At 44.9% G+C, this 25,764-nt stretch overlaps 2 protein-coding genes across 5 annotated transcripts; one reads left to right on the top strand and one right to left on the bottom strand.

Moving 5' to 3' along the window:
• Positions 1-4,056: 4,056 nt before the first annotated feature.
• On the bottom strand, positions 4,057-14,887 carry LOC101800308 (uncharacterized). Of its 3 annotated transcripts, XM_072025456.1 has the most exons (8): positions 14,821-14,887; positions 12,399-12,429; positions 12,048-12,192; positions 10,209-10,496; positions 8,770-9,069; positions 7,714-7,836; positions 6,371-6,451; positions 4,057-5,276 (listed from the first exon to the last, which is right to left on the bottom strand). In XM_072025456.1, the coding sequence occupies exons 3-8, from the start codon at positions 12,058-12,060 to the stop codon at positions 4,873-4,875; spliced, it is 1,209 nt and encodes a 402-aa protein (XP_071881557.1). In that variant the 5' UTR covers positions 12,061-12,192; positions 12,399-12,429; positions 14,821-14,887; the 3' UTR covers positions 4,057-4,872. The 3 variants fall into 3 exon arrangements, with proteins under 3 accessions (XP_071881557.1, XP_021126688.4, XP_021126689.4); XM_021271013.4 differs by lacking the exon at positions 14,821-14,887 and having other exon boundaries at positions 11,902-12,192; positions 12,399-12,623; XM_021271014.4 differs by lacking the exon at positions 14,821-14,887 and having other exon boundaries at positions 6,371-6,448; positions 11,902-12,192; positions 12,399-12,623.
• Positions 14,888-21,726: 6,839 nt separating this feature from the next.
• LOC101794005 (uncharacterized) lies at positions 21,727-25,482 on the top strand. Of its 2 annotated transcripts, none has more exons than XM_038184141.2 (3): positions 21,727-22,053; positions 22,959-23,054; positions 23,638-25,482. In XM_038184141.2, exons 1-3 carry the CDS (start codon positions 21,927-21,929, stop codon positions 24,555-24,557), a joined length of 1,143 nt encoding a protein of 380 aa, XP_038040069.2. In that variant the 5' UTR covers positions 21,727-21,926; the 3' UTR covers positions 24,558-25,482. The 2 variants fall into 2 exon arrangements, with proteins under 2 accessions (XP_038040069.2, XP_038040062.2); XM_038184134.2 differs by having other exon boundaries at positions 22,956-23,054.
• Positions 25,483-25,764: the final 282 nt, after the last annotated feature.

Genomic DNA, 25,764 nt, shown 5'->3' with positions numbered 1-25,764 from the left:
CGATTTTTGTGTTCCCTGCACTGGCTGTTCTTTCACCTCCTCTCCAGAGGCAAGGACATGCGTCTCTTTCGTGCTCCTTCGTTAGTAAACAAAGCAGGAGAGATTAAAGCCTCTTTCTTCAAGTCAGTAAGATACTGGGCTACAAAGATGGCCAAGGGCCTAGAGGGGAAGACGTATGAGGAGCGGCTGAGGTCACTGGGCCTGTTCAGCCTGGAAACGAGGCGGCTGAGGGGAGGCCTCGTCGCAGTCTACAGCTTCTTTGCGAAGGGGGGTGGATGGGCAGGTACCAATCTATTCTCTCCAGTCACCAGTGATAGGACCCCCGGGAATGGTGTCAGCCTGAGGCAGGGGAGGTTTAGGCTAGACATCAGGAAGAGGTTCTTCACTGAGAGGGTGGTTGCACACTGGAACAGGCTCCCCAGGGAGGCAGCCACTGCACCAAGCCTGTCGGCGTTTAAGAAGCATTTGGACTGTGCACTTAGTCACGTGGTCTAAAGTTTTGGGTAGACCTGTGTGGTGCCAGGAGTTGGACTCAATAATCCTTAGGGGACCATTCCAACTCAGGATAATCTATGATTCTATGCCCGCCTTTGGTTTCAGTGAGAATTCAGGCCCTGAAAACAACCGAAGTTTCTTCTGGATGGTGTTTTTTTCTGAATAGGATAACTTCATTTCCCTTTTGAAGACTGAAGGCTCATAGTCGTCCTCCCATTCTTCGTCCTTCGGTCATTCTTCAGCTTCCCCCCCCCCCTCCTCATTTAGTAGTCTCTGGGCCAGATGTCAGAAAGTTGTGTCTCATGCAATAGTCAGCAGTTATCTCAAAAAACTCCCCCCTATTCTCTTATCTCCCAGACCCGTGTCTCAAGGTTTACCCTTCAAACCCTCTGTCGACATGAACTGCTAGACCATCCTTTTGCAAGATACAAGGACTATATACACTAACCACTCTGTTTCTCTTGGACTTGCAGTTATTTATACAAGAGGATGTAAGACAGAAGGTCGCATTTCATTATGAGGCCCTAGCATTGTTCCATATTGACACGAATCAGATGAACATATTTCACAGGATGATATTATCATTTCAGACAAATATGATCTACGTAGCGTGAAGTGTTCCGACACACTTACAATCTGCCAAGGGCCTGAAAATGGGACCTTCATTTTAAGACTGCATGGAAAAGAAAACAAAAACAACAACAACACAGAAGGAACTTTTCCTTCACCTAAATTTTATTATTATTTCGCAACTCTTGCAGGTGTCCACAAGTAATTTTGTCCCACCCCCTCCCCTCCAAAAACAAACAAACAAAAAAATACATTGTGGCACAGAGGCGTAATTTCAGTTCACAACAGCAGACGTTCTTCTCACTGAAGCGCAGTTAAGCCCCACAAAGTGCCAAAAAACTGCCAAAATGTAATGTATTTACAAGTTAGTTTTATATGTTTGCATTATTTACTTATCTGGTCTTGCCTTCAGGGCTTGACCTTTCGGGGGGGGGGGGGGGGGGGGAAGGGGGGGGGAACATGTAATGCCGTGCGAGTTTGTTTGGGTGAATGACTGACAACATGACTTTAAAATTTTGAACTGTTTGTATAGAAGCAAGGTACAGAAGAGTACGCTATCCCCAAGGGAAATGTAGAAACTACCCATTGCTTCTCAGGTTTAAAGTTAAAAGGTGTAAGCATCTGTTAAGGGGTAAGAAAAAGTGTAATCAGCTGTTTGAGTACAATTCTTACATATACAGGAGCATTTTCCTCTCCAATTTCCAACTTGGAGTGCAACATTTTTCATCTTGCTCTTAGAACAGGTTTCTGATTCTAACAACGGTTCCTAGTGCAAGTTTCTGGAGAAGAGAGAAGCAAACCAATCCTGACTGCTTTGAATGGGATGGAGAGAGCAAACAAATGTAAATGAAGAAAATAAACCCATAGGAATGTTTCCAAATAATTGTCATTGTCCAAAAGCTTTGAATTGGTTGAATCCTTGAAAGCTAATTAATGGAAACTCAGGTAGCATCACTGAATTTGAAAGAGTAAGATAGACTTGCATCGTTGCAGAGCCTCAGTTGCAGTTTAAATGGGCACTGCCTCTAACTTCACAAGAATGAAAGAGAAAAGCAGGTCTTTCCACCATGTCAGCTACTGGCAGATTTGGGGGGGGGGGGGGGGAGAGAAAAAAGAGAGTTGTTCAAATTAAAAAGTAATGTTTTCTTAGGACATTTCACCCAATATGTAGTATTTAGGAGTAACCAGACTACAAATGAAAGGGAGGATGAAACACTACAAGGTACTTGTGTGGCCTTAATTTACATGGCAATTGACTACAACCACAATCTGCAATGATTACACCATTCCCCCTTGAGACGGAAAAACGGGATTCCCATATTACTTAAGGGGAGTGCAATCCCTCTCAAAATATGAGGGCCTGAGGTACACACACCACTGAGTACTGAAAATCTTAAGACTAGGCAGCACCGAACTCAACTGAAAAGGGAGGAGGAGTCTCTTTGGACCTTCATGTAACAGAAAGGAAACTCAGATTTTGGCCCTAAGCAATTGTTCTTAGAGACAGGCTGGGAGCTGGTTCTTTTTAACCCAGCATCCATTTCCACATCTTCAAAGCTAAAGAAATGTTTGATTGCTCTGTTGAATCATGTTCCAGGCAGAAAAACTCATGATCCTATTAGAAGAAAGAGCTTAATGTCTTGCTTGGGTCCTAAAGATGAGTTTGGCATTCAGACGTACCCCCTCCAAGACAAACAGCTACCTTTACTTTGTGGGGCTCCTATTCTGCATAAGAGATTCATAGCTTCAAGCTTCATGATGTCTCCTCTCAATGAAGGGAGGAGGTTGGAGACGCATAAGAGGGCAAGACAACTTCCCAAACTACATCGCATTGCCACAAAACTACCTCAGCGTATTCCTGCCAGGGCACAAAACCCCTTTGCAAACCACCACAGATTAAACATTATGGCTAAAAAGGCTGGAGCGCATTGTTGACTTTTTTCTGCATACTTCCAACTTCAGGAGCCAGTCAAGCTGAGATGACAGCTTGAGATTCCAACTGCAGCTTGTAATAGGCTGTGCACCACAGAACCTGGTCTCCATAAGACACGGTGCTTCAGAATGACATCCCCAGTGGCGACATCACTTGGAAAGTTCCTCCAAAACATTCCCTGTGTTGCGTGCTAGGTGGCACTGCCTTTACAGAGCCGTTTCCCTGAGGACCAGATCTGGGGACCAGTGGAGGGGCAGGTGCTGATCTGTGCTCTTTAGTGACCAGCGATAGGATATTCAAGGCACCAAGCCTGTCGGAGTTTAAGAAGTGTTTGGACTGTGCTCTTAGTCATATGGTCTGAATTTTTGGGTAGATCTGTGTGGTGCCAGGAGTTGGACTCAATGATCCTTGTGAGTCCCTTCTAACTCAGGATATTCTATGATCATATCGTTCTATAATAAGCTGAATCACTTTCTTGGTCTTCTATCAGCATCCATCAGGAATTTAAAGAGGACTTACACCATCAAGACTCAAACTCACACCATGGACTGGAAAGCGAACCTCAGGTTTTGAACCAAGTGTTTGCTCTGATATGCCTGAATGCGAGCTAGCAGGTGAGCCTCTTGAAAAAAAAAATAATAATCTATCACCTCCTTTCTGAACACAGTAGGAAGGGTAAGAGTTGTAAAGACAGGCATTTATCCTGATAGCTGTAAAATTCAATGGGAAAACAGCACTCATTTGTGAGAAACCCAGGTGAAGAAAGATGTGGAAAGATTGGGTGCACTCTCCACAGCAAAGTGAGAACGACCTTCCCAGAACAAGACAAAGAGGGCTTGTTCTGCTTCCCAAGGAAGGGCGGTGAGGAAGTGGGACTGTAATCATGATCATGTCTTTGCTGTAAAGAGACACCACAAATTATCTGTTTATTCTAGGGTTAGAATATAAAGTTGTAGATACTGTCCACACACAGGGCATTAGGATGTACTTAGTCACATTATATGAACAATCCCAGTTCAAAGCAATACTCAGCAACAGCTCTTCAGTTATAAGAGAAAATACTTTTATTCGGCATTCCATAAGGAAAGATATTTCATGAAACCTACAAGCAGCACCTTACAGCTGTAATACAAAAAACATTCACAAAAATTACTACACGCCATTTGAGATTCAATTTAATACAGGTATTGAAGAAAGCACATCTAATTGCCGTTAATGAACAGCCTTGTTAATTACAGATATGGCTATACCCCTTTGCTAGCAATGTTCTGGTTTCTCTGCATTTCTTTTTTCCTCCTAAAAAAAAAAAAAAAAAAAAAAAAAGTTCCTTAATGTGCTGTCTAGCAAACACTACAGTGAAATCACATCCAAGTCTACTGAGTTACACTGCACCTTTCGTACCATCATACATCAGATGAAGGCTTGGCAAGCTGCCCACGTCCAACAAGCTGTTAGGGTGTTCATCCTCTTCCCTGTGCATTTACACAGGTGCATGGACCACACAACAAATGGGGACTGAGGTCTGGGCCTGACATGGCCTCCGGACATCCCCAAGGTCCTGCTTTTCTTCAGTGGGGCCTTTTAACAGAAGCAAAGAGGCAGAGGCTCAGCTCAACTCCTCTCACAGTTAGTTACCATGCCTCTTCTCCAAGGAGTTTCTAAGGGGTCCTCCTGGAAGACCTTCCGAAGCACAAAGGGTAGAGAAGGGCTTATCACTGGAAAACAAGCTAATCCCCAGAGACACTTCTCTTCAGGCTTCTACCAATTCTTCTAAGCATGTGAAGCAGCAGATTCATCTGAGCAACAGCAGAACTGCAATGTTAGCTCAAAGCCAGCTGAGAGAAGGGAAGAATCCAAACCTCAGTCTAATACTGTTAACATGTTTCCTGGCAAATCTGATAGTAAGAACTCAATTCCAAATCTCCAGGCTTGTCCTCTGCGTACCCTGTTCTGATCGAAGCATACACAGTGGGTTTGCTTCTTTCACTGCATTTCCAGGATGCTTTGCACCTTGAAGATGCATGGTATGCATTGTCCTTAACAGCACAGTCTTTGTCTTTCGAGTCCTCAAACCCTGGAAGAGGGAACTCCTCAGATTCTGCAGGAGCACTGTCAATCACCGGGGGAGCGGGATAATCAACATCGGGTGGAATGCAGTCCTCAAATGCTGGACGGATGCTGTTCTCAACGCTGGGGACGCCACACACTTCGTGAACTGAAGTACGAGGCTCTGCAGCTTTCCTGCCTTTCAGCTTTGGCAACTTGGGTCTTTCTTCAGCTGGAGGAAAAAGTCAGTTGAACAGAAATCTCCTCAATGCCAACAACTAGGCAAGACAGTGAAGACAACACAGGAAAGAGACAGGGCCGCAAGTGGCAAAGGCTGGCACTGGTGGCAGAAGCAGTCAAAGAACACGTGTGAACAGGACTGCCTTAAATTAAAGGCTGTCTCACTGATTTTCTTTACATGAGTTGTAACCAAGTGGCCAGCTGCCAGCAGAGACACCATGACACTCCAAGCTAGAGCTCACAGTGCACGCTCCCTTGCAGCTTCACAGGGGCACCCACAAGCACAGACTGACCCCACCGCAGGGGACTCTGCTACCTGGACAGGTAAGGGCCTTGGGATACCACAGTCCTGCTGCCTTCCTGGGGTGCCTACTCCCCTCGCCCTGCAAACAAACCCTGGCTCAGTTTGTACCTCTTCTTTCTGATGGCACGGGCCCCAGCTCTGGACTTTCTCACACCCAGCGATGACAGATGGAGAACACCCAGAATATCCCAGTCATGCCTGAGGCAGCAACATGCAAATGGATCTTTCCCTCCATACTGAGCTAGTGGGAGCAGGACTGCTGGCCAACAGCAAATTGGAAGGATCGCTGCAGTTAAGACAGGAGAGAAACCTGCCCTACATGATCTGAACAAGCCCCTCTGCCCAAAAAGTGTCACGCCTAACAAATGTGCAGAGCAAGTGGAAGAACAGGCAAAAGCACCAGCAGTCCCCATGCAGTGAGGAGCTACCAAGATCCACAAGTTTGCACAGCGTTAAAGAGAACACAGCCCACTACGCTGGGCAGAAGAAGGATCTGAGATTGCAGAAACAACTCATTATCTAGATAGTTTTTCATTATCTGCATAGTCTTAGTGCAGCACACATGTAATTATCCTAGTATTAATGCTGTCGGCAGCTCAAAGTGCTGTCTTTGGATCTTTCAAATTTCAGATGTTTTTATGTTAGAAAAAGTTCCCCTTGATTACAGTACTCTGCTTGCATAAGACAATCATGCCTCATGAACCCAAACTCAGACAAGCCACATTACACTCTTAGATCCCTGTCTGTGACCCATAGGAAGGCACATAATGAAATATACTCACCATTTTCAGACCGTTCTTGTTGCTCAGGATAGTCTCTATCATCTCTTAGTCTCAAGCTTGAATGCTGTAGGACTGGCACTGCTAACCAGGAGTTAAACCAAGTCAAGTTAAAAGCAGACAAATATACCTGAAGCATTTGCAGAAAGCTGTCAAAGAATTCATAGTCTGCATATAGCTCAATTCCCTATATCTTATCACTTAGTAGAGATTAGAGGATAGGAGGAAATTCTTCACTCAAAGGGTGGTAAAGTACTGGAACAGGTTTCCCAGAGAGGTGTTCAAGACCAGGTTAGTTGAGGCCCTGAACAACCTAGTCTAGTGGGTGGTGTCCCTGCCCATGGCAGGGTGTTGGAACTGGGTGATGTTTAAGGTCCCTTCCAACGCAAGCCATGTTATGATTCTGAGAAGTCCTCCCCCTCTGTTCAGCTTTTAAGCCTTTCAAGTAACTACCTACCCCTTCCTACCAGACAGGACAAACTACCTTATGTCTTCATTACCTATGTGGTGGGCCAACTTTGCATTTCGACTGCAAAGCACTGCGGGGCAATAACTGCTTCTTGTCAGGAGACCACCCTTTTCCACCCTCTCCTACCATTAGGCATTGCAGCAGGGAAAGGAGATTCTCCATCCCATCTTGCCCACATTTGGGGGTGAGCTACTCAGAACCAAGAAAACAAAAAATCTTCAGGTAGAGGTAAAAACTCACACATGCCTCAGAGCTAACAGGGACATGGAGCAGCAACCAGCTTCATCCATACTGTGCAACACTGCCAGGCACCTGGGAAGGTTGCCTTGGTTTCAGCCCCAGCTCACCGGCTCAGGAGGAAACATGGGTCCCTCCCCTTGCCTGCACTCACCAACTCTGTGCTCCCAGAAGTGACCAAACCCAGGGGAGTTCAGCAGGGCACAAGTCCCACAAGCAGAGATATGAGGCCCTATCCTACCAGTCAATGTCCCACCACAGGAAAAATAAATAAATAAATAATAACACAGCTCTCAGCAGACCACACACCACACAAACAGGAGAACGGCAGCTGCCACAACCTCCTAAAGCCTTGCCACAAATCCACCCTGCAGACACAGGACCAGCCTCTCAACACCGGACCTTGGCAAGCAGGGCTGAAAATCCTCCCATCAGTGTGGAAAGGCCTCAGGCGGTCAGTCCCTACAGCAGAGCCATGTGCTGTCACCAGCACTGACAGCGATGTAAAGCTGCAGCCTGCTCCTCTGAACCAAACTCACACCAAAACCCACAGTCAGATATCTCCTGAATGCAGAGAACTGGATCTATGCATCAATTACTATTTAAATAGGCTATTTAGGTTTTGAAGGAGATTTCTTACCTGTCCTGTGCCCGGGCTTCTGAAAACCCCTTATCAGTGCAACCAATAAAATAGTAACTATAACAGCTGCCGATGCTATGAGAACATAAAGAGAAGGATTTCTTCCAAGTGTGTCCTTTTGCTCTACAATTAAAATTTAGTTGTCAAAACATTTACAGTACAGCAGGTTGAAGCTACACCACTAGCTTTTGTGATCTTAATCATTTTTCTTATGACCTGTGAGTACAATATCAGAAAGCTGACTTCTAAAATTAGAGGTTGTCCTACTGACTTTCCTTAAGTGATCTGCAACCAAGCGGTCGCTTTTCACAAGGCGTATACAGGACACTCTAATCCAAGGCATTAGGACAGACCTCAGCCAACCTGCCACCAGCTGCTCTTTGTCTTATGCCACCAACTGAGAAATTGATAAGGTGTAGTGGTAATAATAGCTGGCATGCTATTTTCACATGCTAGGTTGTTTGCTACTGCAACACACCTCGCTTAAACTTGTGAGTCTCCCTATATCCCTCTGGTTCAGTTTCTCCATCACAAAAGCTGTGAAGTTTAGAACAAAACCATCATCATAAGCAGCATTGCATTGAGAGTTTCCTGCTTTCCCCACCACAGGAACCCCTGCAGATGTGCAGGTGAACCTGTTCTCAAGTTGGGGAACAGTCATAAACTCAAATTCACCTGAAAGCCCTTCTGATACATTTAAACCAGCAATCATTTAAAGATACAGCATTTACTGGCCCCCCGAAACTCATTCCTCTATCACAGCTCACAGTATTTCCTAGATACAGCGGAGTAACAGAACTCAAACGACATCTTGTGCCACTCTGGCTGAAGTAGGCACTGGCAAAAGAACGCCCAGCTTTACCCAGCAAGGCTTACCCCAGGAAGTCTGTGCTTCATCTCTCTGCTAATTACATGACTGCTCGTGCATTTGGGGCCATCTCTTACATAATCCAGTAGGTAATCCAGTACCCAATCTCTTACATAACCCAATACACAGACAGGTTTCTGTCTGTAGTCTGGACCCAAGAAAGCTTTTCATTTTTTAGCAATACTCACCAACATTCACATTAGTGATGCCTTCGTACACAACTCTGCCATCTCTGTCTTTCACTTCTATAGAATACCTGCCACGGTCACTTGTCTCAATCTTGTCTAGTCTCAGGCTGTGACTAGACACAATCTCAGACCTGTTAATGTATTCTCCATGGTACCAAAACCAAGAGCCATTTGTCCAAGCCACTTCCGTGTTTTCCTTTTTCCAGACTACCTGGAAGAAGTGTTCCGGCATCATCTCTGTTAGATTCAGGAATATGGATCCACCCATAAATTCTGTGATATCTTGAAGTATTTCCACTTCTGAGGGGAGAAAAACATCAGCTCATAACTACAGGATTTTATATGCCATACAGCAACCACAAGTAGGAATACTGCTCACATCTCTTGTTAAGTGAAAGTGTGCTTTATATAATTGATGTATCAGCCTAAAATCAATACACATAAATTTGTTCTGAGACTGCTCTGATAACTTAACTTGTAACCAGGTAGTTTCTTTTCCATTTTACTAATGCTTCTTCCCCACCACCCGCTCCTTCCCGACAAGGGAGAAAGATAGTAAACAAAGGGTGCTGGAAAGTGCTGGCAAGCAAAGGGAACATGAGGAAGTACATATGGAATCAGAGCTCGAGCACACCGTCACAAAGACAGGCATTTGGTTTTACATCACACCCAAGAGCCAGGTCTCCTGTGCTTTGGAAAAGGCTTGAAATGCAGTAGGACTTCCCAAAATTATCATCTGAAAAGCTGGTCTGAACGTGACAAGAACCACCCTCAGGCACATGACTGTCCCAAGCACTCATTAACCTGTGGTACCCTCTCCCCACAGGCAAACTGTTCTGTGGCACAGGACTCACAAGCAGGGATAGGGGCCTGGCTTCTTGTTACAAGATGCAGTTTGAGGTTGATACAAACATGAGGTAAACCACAGGAATGTGGACCCTGCTTGGACCCTCTCCCAATTCACTATTTTATGGAGATTGCTTACACTTCTGCTTTTCTTCATACTGGCATACTTCTCTTCATATGCTGGCTCACGGGGAAAGTGACTGGTCTTGGGCCACCATTTTGTTGAATTTCATGAACTAAGACACCTTTGGAAAACAGGCTCTGGAAAAGGAAACTTGCCAGAGTAGCATACACCATCTACATGTTATTTTCAGAACTTGCCATAGAAATAAGTGCTTCTCCTTTCTCTGCTAACCCCATCCAACCTACACATTTAGACTTGAATCCTACAACACGACTACACTCAGAGAAGAGGAAGGAAGGGAAGAAATGTGCAAATGTTTTTCCGGATATTTCATTTGTCGACAACATGCATCATTTGGGAAAAGACTCCTCTAATCATTTTGTAACCCAAAGTGAGGCATGCAAACACAGAAAGGACACCTTCTAGAAATACATACATTAACAAACGTGTATAGCATGCTTGGACTTACTCTTCAGTTCCAGGTGAAAAATCTGATGCAAATGCAAGCCATCCTGATGATACACTTCTGCTACATACTCTCCCTGATCTCTCCATTCCGTGGGGCAAAGACTTAGGCTGCCGTTGGAGAACACATGGGCCCTCTTGCAGTAGACATCTAAGGCGTTCACCGATTTCCTTCTGATCTGAGCCACTCGCTGTCCGTCTTTCTTCCAGATGGCATGGATGTACCCAGCTGACCGCAGGCAGGCCAGGGGAAAAGCAACGCAGTCACCTACAACCCCTCTGACAAGGTATCCTGTTGAAATATGTGCACGTGAATATTTACTTCAGGGAGATACAGGATATCCCATACTTCTGCTTTTTGAAATCTTTTACTACCTCGGAAGCATTTCCACACTGGCTTACAAGTAATCTAGCAGGATCTGCATGCCAACACAGCTTACTTTGAAGAAAAGGCAAATAATGAATTAAGTCCCTGAACAGTTCCCTAAGAACCCTAAGAAAGTCCGATGCCTCATCATGCTGAGGAAGCAGTTTACTTGGATTAGATTTAAGAAGGGAGAATCCTACAGGGAGGTCACAAGGCATACCAAGAGTGTATTATGAATCAGCATCCGTCATATATATTAATGCCTAGGGACACATCTAGAATATTGTCTTTGACACTGACCAAAACCCAGAGTATGTTTTCACAGTTTCTCTACAAAATTGGATCCTGGCATTTACAACAGCTGCTGTGTCAGAAGTAAACGGAAACAATAAGCCTTATGTCTTTTGTCATAAGCGGAATTCAGCACGTCTAAGTTATAAAATTACTGTAATCTCTATGTCTGAATGAAAATAATTCCCATGCTAATGATAATTGCTTGTTTCCAAAAAGCTAATCACTTCTGGGCAAAGATTATTTTGCCCTGACAAGCAAGGATTTTGCTTATCTGTACTTAATTCTTTCATCCCCAAACTCTCAAATCAGTCAATATAGTACTAGAGCCAGAAGAAAAATAAATAAATAAATAAATATCTTCAGAATGGAGCATCTAATTTATGCAACCCAAAGTAACAACTGTGGGTAAAAAGTTGCAAAGTAACCGTGCAGCAGTAAGCAGAGGGTGGTGTTGACAACATGGAAAGCAGGAAAGCAGAACAGAGCAAAATCCCGACTAATCTTCTGTGTCTTGTCACCCCAAGGAATTGTAACATCTCAAGGATGCTCAGAAAAGGGAGAACAGTCCTAATCAGCATCTTGTAGGACCCTAAATCACCACATTATCCCACTATGGGTCACACATAGTGAAGGCTAATGCCACTTTCAGGAAAACTCGCTGGACCAGCTCACTGTGCTATGTCAGCGGAGATTTCAAAATAACAATCTATTTTTTGTAGCCAGTAATTTCAAGCAGTGGATAAGATGACAACAAAATCAAGATCTGATATAAAGTCATAGTTGCATTTAAGTCTAACTGTAGCATCTTGCTTCTAGACCTGTGGCACAAGTGTAGATACTAATCGTGAGCAGAACAAATGTTTAATCAAAATCATGGCAGGCAAGTGTTCTCACGAGGTTAATATGTGAACTCAAGAACAAAAAGGTAGAAGATGCCAGCCAGGAACACACATCCTATACATCGTAATGCAAGCTAGCATCTGATCCAGGCATCCCTACACAGTAAGGGAAGGTTAAAGTGATAACTTGCACCCACCATGTACATGTAACTGAAATGTCCTTTGGTGAACGCAGTGCTGGGAGCTGGTGCAGACCTTAGCTGTGTACTGTCCTGCATCCTCCTTCCCAACAACGCGGAGCCCCAGTGTCCCGTTACGAAAGACACAAAGCCACTGGCCGTACCCAGTGCTGCCATGTGTCCCCTGCTTTAAGAGCGTGCCTCCCTTGTACCATCTGATCTGAGAAGGATGCTCCAACTGGACATAGCCAGGGTCAAAAATAACATAGTCGCATTCATTCCCATTTATCGTTGTCACATCACCACCAGCTGAAAGTACAACACACAAAACAAGGTCATTGCAAACAATTTTCTTTCAACATAATCCTCAAATATTGTCCCGATCCTGCAATTAACAAACCAAACCTCTAGGATCTCATCCACACCAAAACACATTTTCAATCACAGTTCAGTGTAAAAGCACGTAATGGCTACAGAATTAGGAATCAAATTAAAAATAAAAGTAAAAATCTTACCTCCAAGAATAATAAGTGCACACAATACAGCCTGGAAGGTGAAAACAGATAACATTTTAGAAATGATCGTTTCTTTGCTAGTATGTATACATTTCTGCATGAGCTTGTTCACCAAGAAATCATTAAATCCTACTAGCTTAGGTCACTAGTGAGGGATGTGACATGAAGCAGGTGAGGAGAAATGTTTAAAGGATGCTTTTATGCTAACCGCTTCCTTACTGAAAAATTCTCAGAAAAACAGAATAGCTATTTAAAAAAAAAAAGACACACACTGTGGTTTCAGCCTCTGTGTCAGAAACGCATCAGCTATGAACCTGTGGGTAACCTTCCCTTCTTCCCTTTTTTCTTTCTCTTTTTTTCATCATGCCACAATTGCTATCAGACTCCTTTTCACAGCAAAGTCCATCAAAAATGTGTTTGCCATTTCTACTGTGTGAAGAATCTTAGAGCAAATCATGACGTGGAGGTCAGCTGGGTTGCAGCTGGGACAGAGTTAATTTTCTTCTTAGTAGCTGGTATGGTGCTTTGTTTTGGATTTAGGATGTGCCTGTTGATAACACAACCATGTTTTAGTTTTTTTTAGCAGTGCGTACAAAAGACCAAGACTATTTCTGCTCCTGGTGCTGCCCTGGCAGTAAGGAGGCTGGGAGTGCAGCAGGATCTGGGAGGCGCCACAGCCAGGACAGCTGGCCAAGCTGCCCAAAAGGATGTCCCATGCCATACAGTGTTCTGATCAACCCTAAAACGAAGGAGTTGACTGTGGAGGCAGCTACTGCTTGAGGACTGGCTGGGCATCCGTCATCTGGTGCTGAGCAATTACATTGTGCATTGCTTTATTCTGAGTAATCTTTTTTTTTTTTTTTTTTCCTTTTCTTTCCTATTGAACTGTCTATCTCAATCCACAAGTTTTACTTTTTCCCCCCCAGTTCTCTCCCCCATCCCACTGGGTGGGAAGTGAGCAAGCAGCTCTGTGCTGCTTTGCTGCCAGAGTCAGGTTAAACCACAACAGGTGCATAGTTTTATAATCACAAGTGTAAGGACATAAAAACCAAACCAAGGCAAAACAAAACAGAAAAACACTTATCAGTTATCTGCAATACTGGAAACATTTATGTGAAATAGTGTCACACTACACAGCAACCCAAAATAGCGTCACACATCCCGTTCAGCTTCCAGTTTTGCATGAATGTGCACATGACACTAATAAAGTGAGCCATGGGAGATGATGCAAAGTGCTTCTTGATAGGCCAAAGGAACTTCTGCAAGTCTCCAGAGAGGTCTGTGGTGCCAACACATCTGTCAGCTGAGTAGTCAGCTCAGCAAGTGAATTTATTTCTGGAGTGCACACCATCTGATTTCTCGTTCTCAAGTCATAAATTAGGGTGAATTTGCCTTTGCAGTGCAGGCACAGCACCACGACTGCAATTTGTGCACTAAATTATTGATTGAACTTATCTTTGCAGTCTCCAGGTTGCCCCAGAAATGACTGTTTCCACTTGAACAAGAAAGAAGCAAAACTGCACCTAGGGCAGAGCTGCATCGGAGGCCCAAGATGAACAACAATGGGCAGTATTTCTGGGGAGGAAAGCACGTTGCCTCTCTTTCTGCTTATGAAGCAATGCCTCATATCCGAGCAGAGCAAGTACAGGGCCATAGAAAGGCATGCATCTGAGAGCCGGAAGATGAAACGACTGTCAGCTGACTAGCACTGACAATCCAAAATAAGAGCTTATGTGGTTCACACTCATATAGAAAATGAGGGACATCCAAAGCATGCGTCCTAAAGACCACAGCCCAACTAAAAACGCATGCCGCCGTACAGGTTATCAGCTACTTCCGCTATGTAAACTTGAGCAGAGAGTCTGTGTAACCTTCACTGCTACCTTCCTCACTGGATGTGTGTTCAACCACAAAATACGGCTTTGTGGATCATTTTACTGCCTTGTTTCAGCAAATGCAAACACTGTGGAAACTATGGCACTCTGAAGACTTAAGAATCTATGAATGCACATTCAGAAGAAAAGGAGTACTTTTCTTCTGAATATATCTGTACTGCAAAGTAGTTTCTTTCAACACAAAAGCATTCAAACCAATAGTAAGAAACAAGCACAAAAATCCACCAAATACAAGCCTAAACAGTCCTGTTCCAGCTCAGAAATATAAATGAACAGGGTGATTTAATGAAGCCAGAGAGGTAGCCACAGGTCTGTTGGTGCCATCGGAAGCCATCATTAAGCTTCAAAAGCCCTATGAAGGAGAGCAGCTACACCAACAATTAGCATCCTTCACCATAACGAAGGTGAACAACATGCTGCTTCAGATGCATCCCCCCATTATCAATCTTGGCACGGTAGTCTATGCCTGGACCAGCTAAATGAGCTCCACAAATGGTGCAGGCCCAAAAGGCATCCATCCAACCTACTGTTTATTTGCTGGTGATGGCACAGGTGCTCTTCCTTCCTGCCATGCTAAACCGGTGATGTTCCCTGTTAGATGGAAGAAGGGCAGCATGTTTATCAGGTGGTCAGTAATTCATTGGGTCTTTACACAGCCAAAAATTGTAGCAAGACTTACTAAATAGTGGTAGTCAACTTTTTAGATGTAGATTCATGCCAGGCTCAAAGTGGAAAGTTGTTGGCTTGCACCTTTAGTCACATTGGTCTTATTATCTTCAGTGTGCCCTTCACAATTCTCATGCTGTATGAAGAGCTATGTGCACACGTGTGTATGTGCATGTGTCCGTGTGCAGCTAGACCTGAGGTTTTTTTGTTTTAAGCTTTGCCTGGCTTGTTCAGCCCTCAGGCAGTCATCATAAATAGAAAAGGCTAACAGAAACCAGCTGAGTGGCTCCAGCTCACCCCTGACAGGCTTGCACACAGAGCCTCCCCTGGATACTAGCCTCCAGCATTCTCATAATCACCTCAAATGCTAAAAAAAGTCTCCTTTGCTAATCGCTTCTTCTCAGAGCCCACTCACAGACCACTGAAGCCCAAATAATTTGCATACCATTACCTTCAGGCAGATAAGGCATGTGTGTGCAATTTTGGGTACGCAGTTTCACTTGTAACTTGTGAAGTAATCAATTCCAGCTGAAATTACGCTGCCACGGGACCCGAGGCTGCTATCTTTTACTTTGCATAACACAATTACCCTGATGAGGGCTTCAAAATACGTATTTAAACAAATAATCACGTTAATATAGTTCATTTCCTGTAGCAGCCTTCACCTAAAATTAAATAATTCAACACCATGCCGCCTGAGGGAAGAAACAGTGAAAGACTGCCCCCTCCTGTACACAAATGTGTAATTCTCTGGATAGTTGAAAGCAAAAATCTAGCTTTTTTAGTATACCTTGGAATATTGATGTGATTGGAAAATAAAATCATGGATATATATACACATATAAAAAGACATAATAGTCAAAACTGTACAAAGAAGTTTCTGTCACTGTTTCTGACAAACATAAAATAATGAGAGCACTGACTCACTGGTCAAATATGTACAATTCCCAAATAGTCCTGGCTATTGAAAACACACAAACAAAAGCCAACCTTCAGCAATACAAGACTCAAAACACTATGTAGTGCCTAACCTATGTTTTTTTTTTCCTTGAGTGTATTTCCTCTACGTCACATAACCAAGCCTTTTTTCTTCGCCCAGACTGAAGTGTCACCGGAGACTGCATTATCCTTCTTGCAGTCCGAAACACCTCAAAAGCATGAAGAACAGCATCAGGCATTTTAGGGGCAATTCCCCTTGTCGGCATGAAGTCCTTCCCACAGACCCCACCTTCTCACCTTAATTACAACAGTAGCGCTGGAAAACCCAGAGAGTAAGGCATTTTGTAAAAGAACGTACTGACACCCGTGAGGAAGGGAGGACAGAGAAACGTGTTTAACCATAATGCAAGCTCTACCTGAAGCAGCCACCCTTTGCCTAAGCCCCCTCAGGGTCCTCCCCCACCAGGTCAGGGCCCTAGAGCCCACCCAACCCTGGGGAGCACTCGCAGGTGCTGCCCAAACGCTAAGGGTTGGGGGGGTTGGGGTTAGCTGTGAAGAAATGTCTTTTTAGTCTTCTCGTTGGTGAGATATGTTGTTCTTTCACCTGGCTGACTGGTGCTTTATAACAGTTCCTTGGAAATTGACTTGGGGCAGCCATGAAATGGGGCTAAAGTGATGAAATGAGACCTTGGAGAGCACTGTACTGCCACAGCGAAGCATCACCTGCCACCAGCGCAGGAAAGGGAGCCTTCCTTTCCTCTGGAACAGGGAAACGGGATGCACAGGGAAGTAAGATGATTCAGACTGTTTAATGAGCAAACTACCTAAACTGGGTGTCTTCTAAAGACAAAGCACCATTCAGAACCTGTAGGAAGACTCCATGTAGTTTCTTTGGCCCTACTTGGTTTCGTAAGAGCATTGCCAAACCAATAAATCTAGGTAACGGGCAATGAAGTAATCAGCAACTGAGATAAAGTGACTCCTTTAGCACACAAGCTTTATTGGGTAAATACCTGACTGCATAAAGCATAAACAAGCTTTCACCAGTCCATTGGCCATCTGTCTCAGTAGTCCTGGGAGCCTGAGGATTTTCTCCAATGAATGCATGCAGAGATTTACATAGTTGTGTTTGCTTTTTCTTTGTTCTAGTCCTGTCATATAATTTTTCCATTTACATGATGCCCAGAATGCCTCTGCTTGTACAGTGGTTGATTTTCTTCCCTCAGATATTACCTTCCCTTCTACATTTTTTTTTTTTTTTTTTGATTGGTTAGTTGTGGGTTTTTTTGTTTGGTTGGTTTGGTTTGTTTTTCTCCTTATCTCTTTCTGTTTTACTTAAGGATTCTTAAAATTACTACACAGTGACAGCTACCCTGTTTGGCTAAGGTAGGAACCAGTCACAGGTTGCTTATGCTAACCATCATTCACAGCTACAGATTGCTGGTCTACAAGACTGTACCTGGGCAAACCCCCAGTCACTACTTTGCTTTACAAGGTGTTTAAACACCAAGTCTCCTCAGCTGTAGGTCACTTGCTGAATTATGCAGCGCATCTCATATGTATGTAATTGGCCAAACACATTCAAGTTACTGATTTCTTCAAAAAGGAAGTGTTACCTATTGCAAACAAAGTAAAACCTTAAAAATAACAGATGCATGGACATGAACTTTTTTTTTTTAATTCCTATTTGGAAAATCTGTAAATTATTCAGCAAATTAGGCACACTTGAACCAAACCTAGCAAGAAGTTTGTTACAACAATGGGTTGCAGCTATTCCTGGGCAGCCCTGACCCAATATGTATTACGAGCATGTCTGATATATAACAGCTTTGATGGTCATTTTAGTCCCAGTTGGTCACAGGTGTCCTTGAAGCTTCTAGCAGAAAGTTCTCTCTGCATTCAGGACTGCTAGCAGATTTGATTCAATGCAACATGCTTAAAGCAGCAGTTACTACCCAGACACAATATGAATACCTCGACCTGGAATCCTTCCAGATAACTGGCACGTATTGTAGGCTGAAGAATGTATGTCTTTGAAACACAATTAAGCTGCTCTGAAATACTAAAAAATGGAACATGATACAATGATGCTGCTACGGTTTGGAAGTTCGCTGGCTTGTTTATTTGTGAGCATATGCCTAGATTCAGGTACTTGCATTTTTGCACTAATAAAGCAATTGCTTGCTTTTCTTAATCAATTTGGTAGTAGTTTGCTTCCTGTCTTTTTTTTTTTTTTTTTTTCTCCTGTGAAATGTAACATGGATGTAATGGAGACATATAGATATACAGATACTGATTGGATGTGATCCTGGGCAGCCTTCTTTAGGAGGCTCTGCTTGAGGAAGAGGCTGCACTAGATGATCTCCAGGGGTGTCTTCCAACTTCAGCCATTTGGAGATTCTGTAATTCCCATGTCAGAAACATCTGGGGGGAGGGGGGGGAAATGCTTTTGTACTTCAAATCCAAACCAGGGGATATCATTATCCTCTTGGAAGGCACTACACTTAACTTTTTGCAGCGTAAACAAGCAATCTTACCTAAGCTGTGGAAAATTGCATGTGTCACTGGTTTAAAGCTAAAATACTTACAGGAGCGTTTTCTGTCAAATGAAGAAGAAGACAGCAAACTGCTCTCATTGTTTATTTCTCTTTTAGCAGTTGTGCAGAATGTCAGTGCTCTACATATGAGTGATTAATGTATCACTCTGCACTGAAAGCTCTTTCGGTGCAGGTGAAAGTGGTTGATCAATAGGTAAGTTCAAGAAACAATCTTCAGTGTGCAGCCACAATCTTTCAAATGTCTTTAAAACTTTCCTCCATTCTATTCAGATGGCAGTTTAGCTGGTTGTAAAATAATTATTATAAAGACTGTTGGGTAGATACGGTATTCTTCAATATCCAGAGAATGGTAACACCAAAGGTTAGCTAGAGCTAGCAGCAAAGTGGAAAAATAGTTATTCCCCCATGTAGTGCTTCTCCTTTTCTACTGTAATTCTCATTAGGGTTTTTATATTGTTTTGCTCCAATGAATTCTTCATTAGACATGGGGTTTTGGTCATTTCAGCTGTTGAAGTGCTGTTCGCTTTTTTAACAAGAAAAAAAGTACTTTTAACACTAAATGCATACATGTAGAACCTTTTAAAGCTGCTATATCAGCTTTATCAAAACAAAAAGAGGTACTTCCAAATCTGAAGCTCAAAATCACTGAACAGTAAAGTTGCTCTGAAGTAGTAAAAAATGGAGACAAGGCTTGACATGGTGGTGCATCTGAACTCATACAACTACTTTGAAATGCAAGAACTTTTTTGAGAGCATATGTCCAGTTTCAGGCAGTTATATTTAAGAGTGACCTAGTAAATGCCAGTTTACCATTTTTATCAACCTGGAGATGCTTTGCTTCTTTTTATCTTCCTTGAAATATGATTGCATTACCCATTTTGAGTACTTCATTGCTTTATGCATTTTTAAAACAGCTAAACTTTCCTGGGAAGATTTATCCCAAACTGCCAACTTGTAATTAATGAATGGTCTGCAGGATGATATATGTATTGTATCATGTAATTGCTTATATCTTGCTCTTGGAATCACAGAAATGTCGATTGGAAGAGTCCTCCAGAGTCCAACCTCCTGCTCAAAGCAGAGCTATCACCAGCACCAGATCCGGTCAGCCACGGCTTTGTCAGGTTTGAAAAACCCCCAAGAATGAGATCCAGCAACCTCTTTAAGGTAGCCTGTTCCTCTCATCCACTACCCTCAAAATGAAGATTTTCTCAATATCCAGCCTAAATTTTTCAAACCACATTTGCCTTGTTTTATCATCTCCCACTAAGCTGGCATTTTAGGGGCAACTCCCCTTGTAGGCAAAGCCCACTTTGCTTCCACTGCCTTTATACATCCTTTCAAGTAGTTGTTCAAGCATCTTTGCTAGAGCAAACAGCACCAACTCCCTCAGTTTCTGCTCACTCTTTGTGTGCCCTAGGCTCCTAACCACCTCAGGAGCCCTTGCCAGTTCTTCCACATCCTTTTTGAAGGAAGGTCCATCCTTTCTGAAGGGCAAAACTGGACACAGTATTACAGTTGTGGCCTTAGCAGCTCTGAACAGAGAGGGATGATAACCTCCCAGTCTGCCAGCCATGCTTTTTTGGATGTAGCCCAGTAAGCAGGTTGCCTGAGCCATATTCTGCTTGGTGTAGGACCTTGGTGCAGATCCTCTTCAGCACAGCTCTTACTCAAGCAGCCAGCTCCCAACCTGTGCTAATGCACATCCTCTGACATGCATGAGGAACTTTGCCCTTCTCCTTGTTAAACTACATCAGGTTTGTTGGCCCAATTCTTGAGTTTCTCAGGTTACCTTGGAACTGAATCTTTGATGTATGAATATCTCAGCTCCCACTCCATTTCAGTATCACCTGCTAACTGGCCATGGATGTGTTCTTTCTCATCACCCAAATTGCTCATTAAAAAAAAAAAAAAAAAAAAAGTCATTACTAACCACCGGCTGTTATGGGTCATGAATTAGACATTAAAACGTTGGCTGAGCCTGGAGGACCAGTAAGTTTTCAGCCTCTCAGTTTCCAAAGCAGATGCAGTAACCCATCAGAAGCCTTATTAGAAACAAGGTATATTACATCCCCTGTTCTCTTTTCATCCCTATCACCAGCCATGTCTTGATAGGAATCAGGGTGGTCAGTTGGGGTTTGTCCACAGTTTGTCCACTCTGAGGTTTTCCAATCACCTCTTTTTCAATACGTATTTGGAAATGAATTTAGCAGTTTTCTTCACTGATGCTGGACAGCAGGCTGATGCCTGAGCCTACAGTGTCCCCTCCTATCAGTGTCAAAGCCATGGGCAGTACTTTAGCTTCATGTGCAGGACTACTTTCCTCTCTCTATTGTCTCTATGCATTTGTACTTTGACTGTGAACATATTGGTCCTCTACCCTCCATATTTCTAAGCAGATGTGCTGTGCTGCAAACATGACTGGGATGCAGCAATGCGCCTGACAGTCGTACTGCTTTACAAACTGATGGGGCTATGTTTTCCCTTTCATTCTATTTCGGTATTCCCAGCTTATTTTGTTGATGGCCATTTCTCCATCTGTTTGGACCCAGAGAAATCACAGACTGCAAGCCTAACGAGCCCATATCAGACAGACTTCTCCAACAGCAAGTCTTTAATGCAAATTGACGCTTAAACCTAACAAACAAAGCCTCCGCGTGACAAAACAACCTTTCTCATTTCACTCCTAATTGCAATTCCCATATTGTTTAGGGCACACAGTCACTGAGGTTTCTGACTAACTCAAATCGCTTTTGTGCCTTGCTAACAATCGCTTTAAGTGAAAAGGAAATCTGAGTGGCTTTGGGGGTGTTTTTTATGCTTTGTTTCTAGGAAAGAGTCCCAGATTCCTTGAAAACCGCTCGTTCCTGTGCTGAGCCTGTCAGTTTTTGTGCACCACCACGAAGCACACGCTGTGTATTGGGGCGTTTTAGCTCCTAAAAAAGCTGGGTAGTTTTCTGTAGGATGACACTGCAGCAGTGTGGCAGCGGTCCAGGCCCACGGCAAGGCAGCAGGGAAGCCCAAATGTCACCACAGCGAGCAAACAAAGGCACCATGGCACGAAAGAGGGCTCCCCTCACACCCCTGAGACCCGGCCACCTCCTCCCACAGCCGCCCCCCGCAAGCCCCCCTCGGCCCGAGCTCCTGCCTGACTCGGGGCGGGGGGGGGGTGGAGGGGCAGGGCTGGGAGTCGCCCCCCTGCCACCCCATCGTGCCAGCCCCAAAACAGCCAGGCTCGGCGCTGCTGGGCCCGGCTGCTCCGCCCAGGAAGCGGCGCCCTTTGGCCGCGGAGCAGGAAGCGGCAGCCGCCGGCAGCGGGGTTGGCGCTGGGCGCCCTGCAGGTAGGCGCGGCTCGGCTCGGTGTGGGGAGGGGGGCTCCCATCGCACCGACACGAAGCCAGCATGCCCCGGGGTGACCAGCGCCTGGGGGGCAGGCGGCAGGAGCCCGAGGAGCCCGAGGAGCCCGAGGGATGGAGCGCCACGCTGCCCTGGTGCCCGCAGGCTGCACAGACACAGACACGGACAGACAGCCACAGCTACAGGAGGGCTGCGGGGCTGAGCGGCCGGAGGATGAATGTCCGCCTGCAAGTGGCCGAGGTAAAGAAAATAAGTCATTGGACACAAAATCTGCTGTTGTGATATGTGCTATATGACTGTACTAAAGTCAAGGACCCCAAATGGCACGGTGTGTTTGCCAAAGGTCCGGATCAGACACTCTTCCCACCTCATTTTAGCAAAGCTATAAATGTTGCATCCAGTAACCTCCCAAACCTACATGCACAGGTGTTCGTACTGCCTTGGTTTTCACATTCAAACAGTAACACCAAGGATGTGTTCCTGCCAGTAACAGAAGGGAACTAACTCTTCCTTCTGCCCTGTCCACTTGCTTTGAGTTGGCTTGTGCCATCAACCTGTCGCAGCGGTTTCTTGGTAGTGGTAAAGTCCTGAGGGCTGTAAGGCTGCAGATAGCCCTACCTTGGAACAGCTTGAAATGATGTGTCTGCAGGGGTAGTCCCCTTCGGCATTCAGGGAATATTTAAAGCAGGAACTCAGGTTATTCTAACTTCTAAGGTTTCTTTTTTGCACATCTGTTTTTTGTTGTTCTCTTTCTCCAAGGTTCTAGTTCAAGAAGTCTCAGTTGTCTCCTTGATTCTGGCATTATCTAATCCCTTATTAACAATTACCTTTCAGTAAATAACTGCTAGTGATGAAGTGGACCACAATGAGGCGCCATCACTGCATGGTTTTTACACCAGAGCCCGACTGCCCAGTTAGCCAATTGCATCTGGAGCTTGAATAGTTGTCCAGAGGTGTATTTTTCCTTTGGCTCAGCCATAAGTAAACAAGAAGGATTGGTGGCTTGAAGCACAGTTCAGGGAATATGTTCCTGAAGTGATGCCTGTTCCCATATTCAGCAGGTGCAGTAGATTTTAAGGTATATTCTGTGATGCACTCTTGCTGAATATTCAACTAAGTTTAATTTTGTTTGCTTTTGTAAGAAGGATTCCTGATTGCTGAACCTGACATAAATGCCCAGATGGACCAAGGAGAAGATCAAGATCATGAAGATCATGAGGTGCTGGAAGAGATGCATATGGGTGAGAAATAAAGCAGATAAGTTTACAAACAGAGCAAGCAAATTGTTCTTTGAGCTTCCTCAAAGTTATTTAAACTGCTTCATTTCATCCAACTCATCCTGAAATCTTCTCCTTCCTCCCCAGGGCAGGCAGACCACCTGCCCTTGTCAGTGTACTGTTAAAAATATGTATGAGAAGACATAGTATTAAGACAAAATATGAAGGTTTCCCAGGGGCAAGGAAAGACCCATCACTGGAAGTGTTCAAAGCCAAGCTGGAGGGGGCCTTGGCCAGTGTGATCTAGTGGGTGGCATCCCTGCCTATGGCCGGGGGGTTGGAGATGGATGATTTTTAAGGTCCCTTCCTACCCAGGCTATTCCGTGATTCTATCAAACACCTATAGCATCCTGCTGTTTGTGGCACACATGCTCTGTGTCGCATGGTGAGGCTATGCTCCTATGGCTAGATTTTGCTTTGCTCCCAGTCCTTCCCTTTACTGCTTCTCCTACACAGTGCAGGCCAGGCTCCCTGGGAGAAGAGCTTGCCCATTCTCTGCCATGCCATCTCCAAGCAATAATCACAATTACTTGTGCATTTTTTCCAGGTGGTGAGGTAGATCCCCTTCGCAACCACTTTGCAAGCGCAGATCAGCAGGACGTGTTGGCAGTGGGGTCCAGAGGAGGAGACCAACAGTTGGGTGATGGCCACGGAAGTCAGCGCGGCTCCTCAGAGGCACAGCGAGGTGACTATAGGCCGGCAGAGGAGGCTAAGCTGCCTTGCTCTGCCATCAGCCTGGTAAAAAGACAAGAGAGAGGGGTGGCAGCAGCCTCACGGCGAGCCCACCGCGCAGAGCGGCCCACCATCTGCTCCGAGTGTGGCAAGGGCTTCAGCCGGAGCATCCACCTCATCCAGCACCAGCGCATGCACACCGGGGAGCGCCCGTTCCTGTGCGGGGAGTGCGGCAAGGGTTTCAGCCAAAGCTCCCACCTCATCCAGCACCGGCGGGTCCACACGGGCCAGAAGCCTTACACCTGCACGGAGTGTGGAAAGAGCTTCAGCCAGAGCTCCAACCTCCTGAAGCACCAGCGCATCCACACCGGGCTCAAACCCTACGTGTGCAGCGAGTGCGGGAAGATCTTCAGCGACAGCTCCACCTGCATCAAGCACCAGCGCATGCACACAGGCGAGCGGCCCTACAAGTGCCCAGCCTGCGGGAAATGCTTCAGCCAACACTCCCACCTCCTCCAGCACCAGCGAGCCCACGATGGTGTCCGGCCTTACTCCTGCGGGCAGTGTGGCAAATGTTTCGGGCAGAGCTCTGACCTCATTAATCACGCTCGGACCCACACGGGTGAGAAGCCTTACAAATGTAGCCAGTGTGGCCGGGGCTTCAGCGGCAACTCCAACCTCATCAAGCACACCCGCATCCACACAGGCGAGCAGCCGTACCGCTGCACCCAGTGTGGGGAATGCTTTCGTTTCCAGCCCCAGCTGGTGCGCCACCAGAAACACCACACAGAGTAGTTGGCCCTGGGGACCATGGGCAGCAGCTACGTGGTGCTGTGAAGACACCTGGACACCTCACGTGGGGCACGGATTTGGGGGGAGGGAGCCCTCAGAGACCGTCCCCTTTTCTTCTGGGCAGGCCTGTTTGTGAGCACTGCCCATGCACACAAGAAAAGAGGGAAGCCACTGCCAAATGAACTCGTGCACATTCACTGCAGCGAGGTGGCTGTTCCCAGCCCCTCTTTCAGGGACAAGGGGAAAAAAAAGGTGCTTACGGTATGGTACGTTCAAGGCCAAGAGGGGAGAACACAATCGTTCCAAGGATCAGTGCCTTCTGCTTTTTTTTTTTTTTTTTTTCCTCTATGGGGTGTGATTTTTGCCTTGGTAAAAACCAGCTGAAATCTGTTTTCTCTACAAGCTGCCAGGATTTTGCCCTTGGGCTAAGGCCACAGCCTTACATGATTGCTCCCCTTAGAATCCACATCTCCCACTTGGCAGTTTTCATGGTTTTAGGTGGTGTTAGCAGCTATTTATTTTAAACCCCCACAACGCTGCCTATGTTGTAGGCCCAGCTGATACTCTGAGGAGGCCCTGTCTATGGGATTGTGTTTTTGCTGGGTTGTATGGTTGTTAAATTGACAGTCCCAGAAATCGTGCTGCTGTTTGACAGCTTAATCCTCAGCAGCAATTAAGTAAATTAACATCCTATTAGGTATTTCTCCCAGGTTCTTGTTTAGGCGCTCTTGTGGGTGGCACTTTATGAATGTTTTTATAAGGCTTTTAAAAGTATTTAGGATGACTTTTTCAATTGTGATCTTCTAATTTTCAGTTGATGAAAAGGAAGAGAATGATGTTAATGATGTTTGAAAAATAAGCTATGTCAAACTTTGACTTTATATTAAATGTTAAACATTTTTTCTTGCATAAAATTTTTTAACTCAAACACCATTTGTGAGCTGTTAATGATTACAAAGAGGTGACTATGACATGGATTTCTAGAATTTCTGTGCATTTCTGCAAGCGGTTTTGATGTCATCTTTAGTATTGACTTTCTAAGGAAAATGGGGGAGGCAGAATTCTGAGAAAGCAGAATGAGCTGACCTCTAAAGAGATGATCTTCACTTCGAGGAGGAAAATACTACTACTGGGAATCTGTCTTTAAAAGGAATTCTAGCTCAGACGACCACTTGGTACGGGGGAGGAGAGAACTGGCAGTAATAACAAA

Source organism: Anas platyrhynchos, chromosome 1 (genome assembly GCF_047663525.1).
Source record: "Anas platyrhynchos isolate ZD024472 breed Pekin duck chromosome 1, IASCAAS_PekinDuck_T2T, whole genome shotgun sequence".
Taxonomy (NCBI): domain Eukaryota; kingdom Metazoa; phylum Chordata; class Aves; order Anseriformes; family Anatidae; genus Anas; species Anas platyrhynchos.
This window is presented reverse-complemented; position numbering and strand designations above follow the sequence as displayed.

Excerpts from the sequence above, each read along its gene's own strand:
- LOC101800308 (XM_021271013.4), bottom strand. The coding sequence starts at position 12,498 with ATGCAGAAATGTATACATACTAGCAAAGAAACGATCATTTCTAAAATG. Across the intron at positions 12,193-12,398 it reads TGCACTTATTATTCTTGGAG|CTGGTGGTGATGTGACAACG; the intron begins GTAAGATTTTTA and ends TTGTACTTTCAG. Across the intron at positions 7,837-8,769 it reads CATCACTAATGTGAATGTTG|AGCAAAAGGACACACTTGGA; the intron begins GTGAGTATTGCT and ends TTTTAATTGTAG.
- LOC101794005 (XM_038184134.2), top strand. The coding sequence starts at position 21,927 with ATGGAGCGCCACGCTGCCCTGGTGCCCGCAGGCTGCACAGACACAGAC. Across the intron at positions 22,054-22,955 it reads TCCGCCTGCAAGTGGCCGAG|AAGGATTCCTGATTGCTGAA; the intron begins GTAAAGAAAATA and ends TGCTTTTGTAAG. Across the intron at positions 23,055-23,637 it reads GCTGGAAGAGATGCATATGG|GTGGTGAGGTAGATCCCCTT; the intron begins GTGAGAAATAAA and ends CATTTTTTCCAG.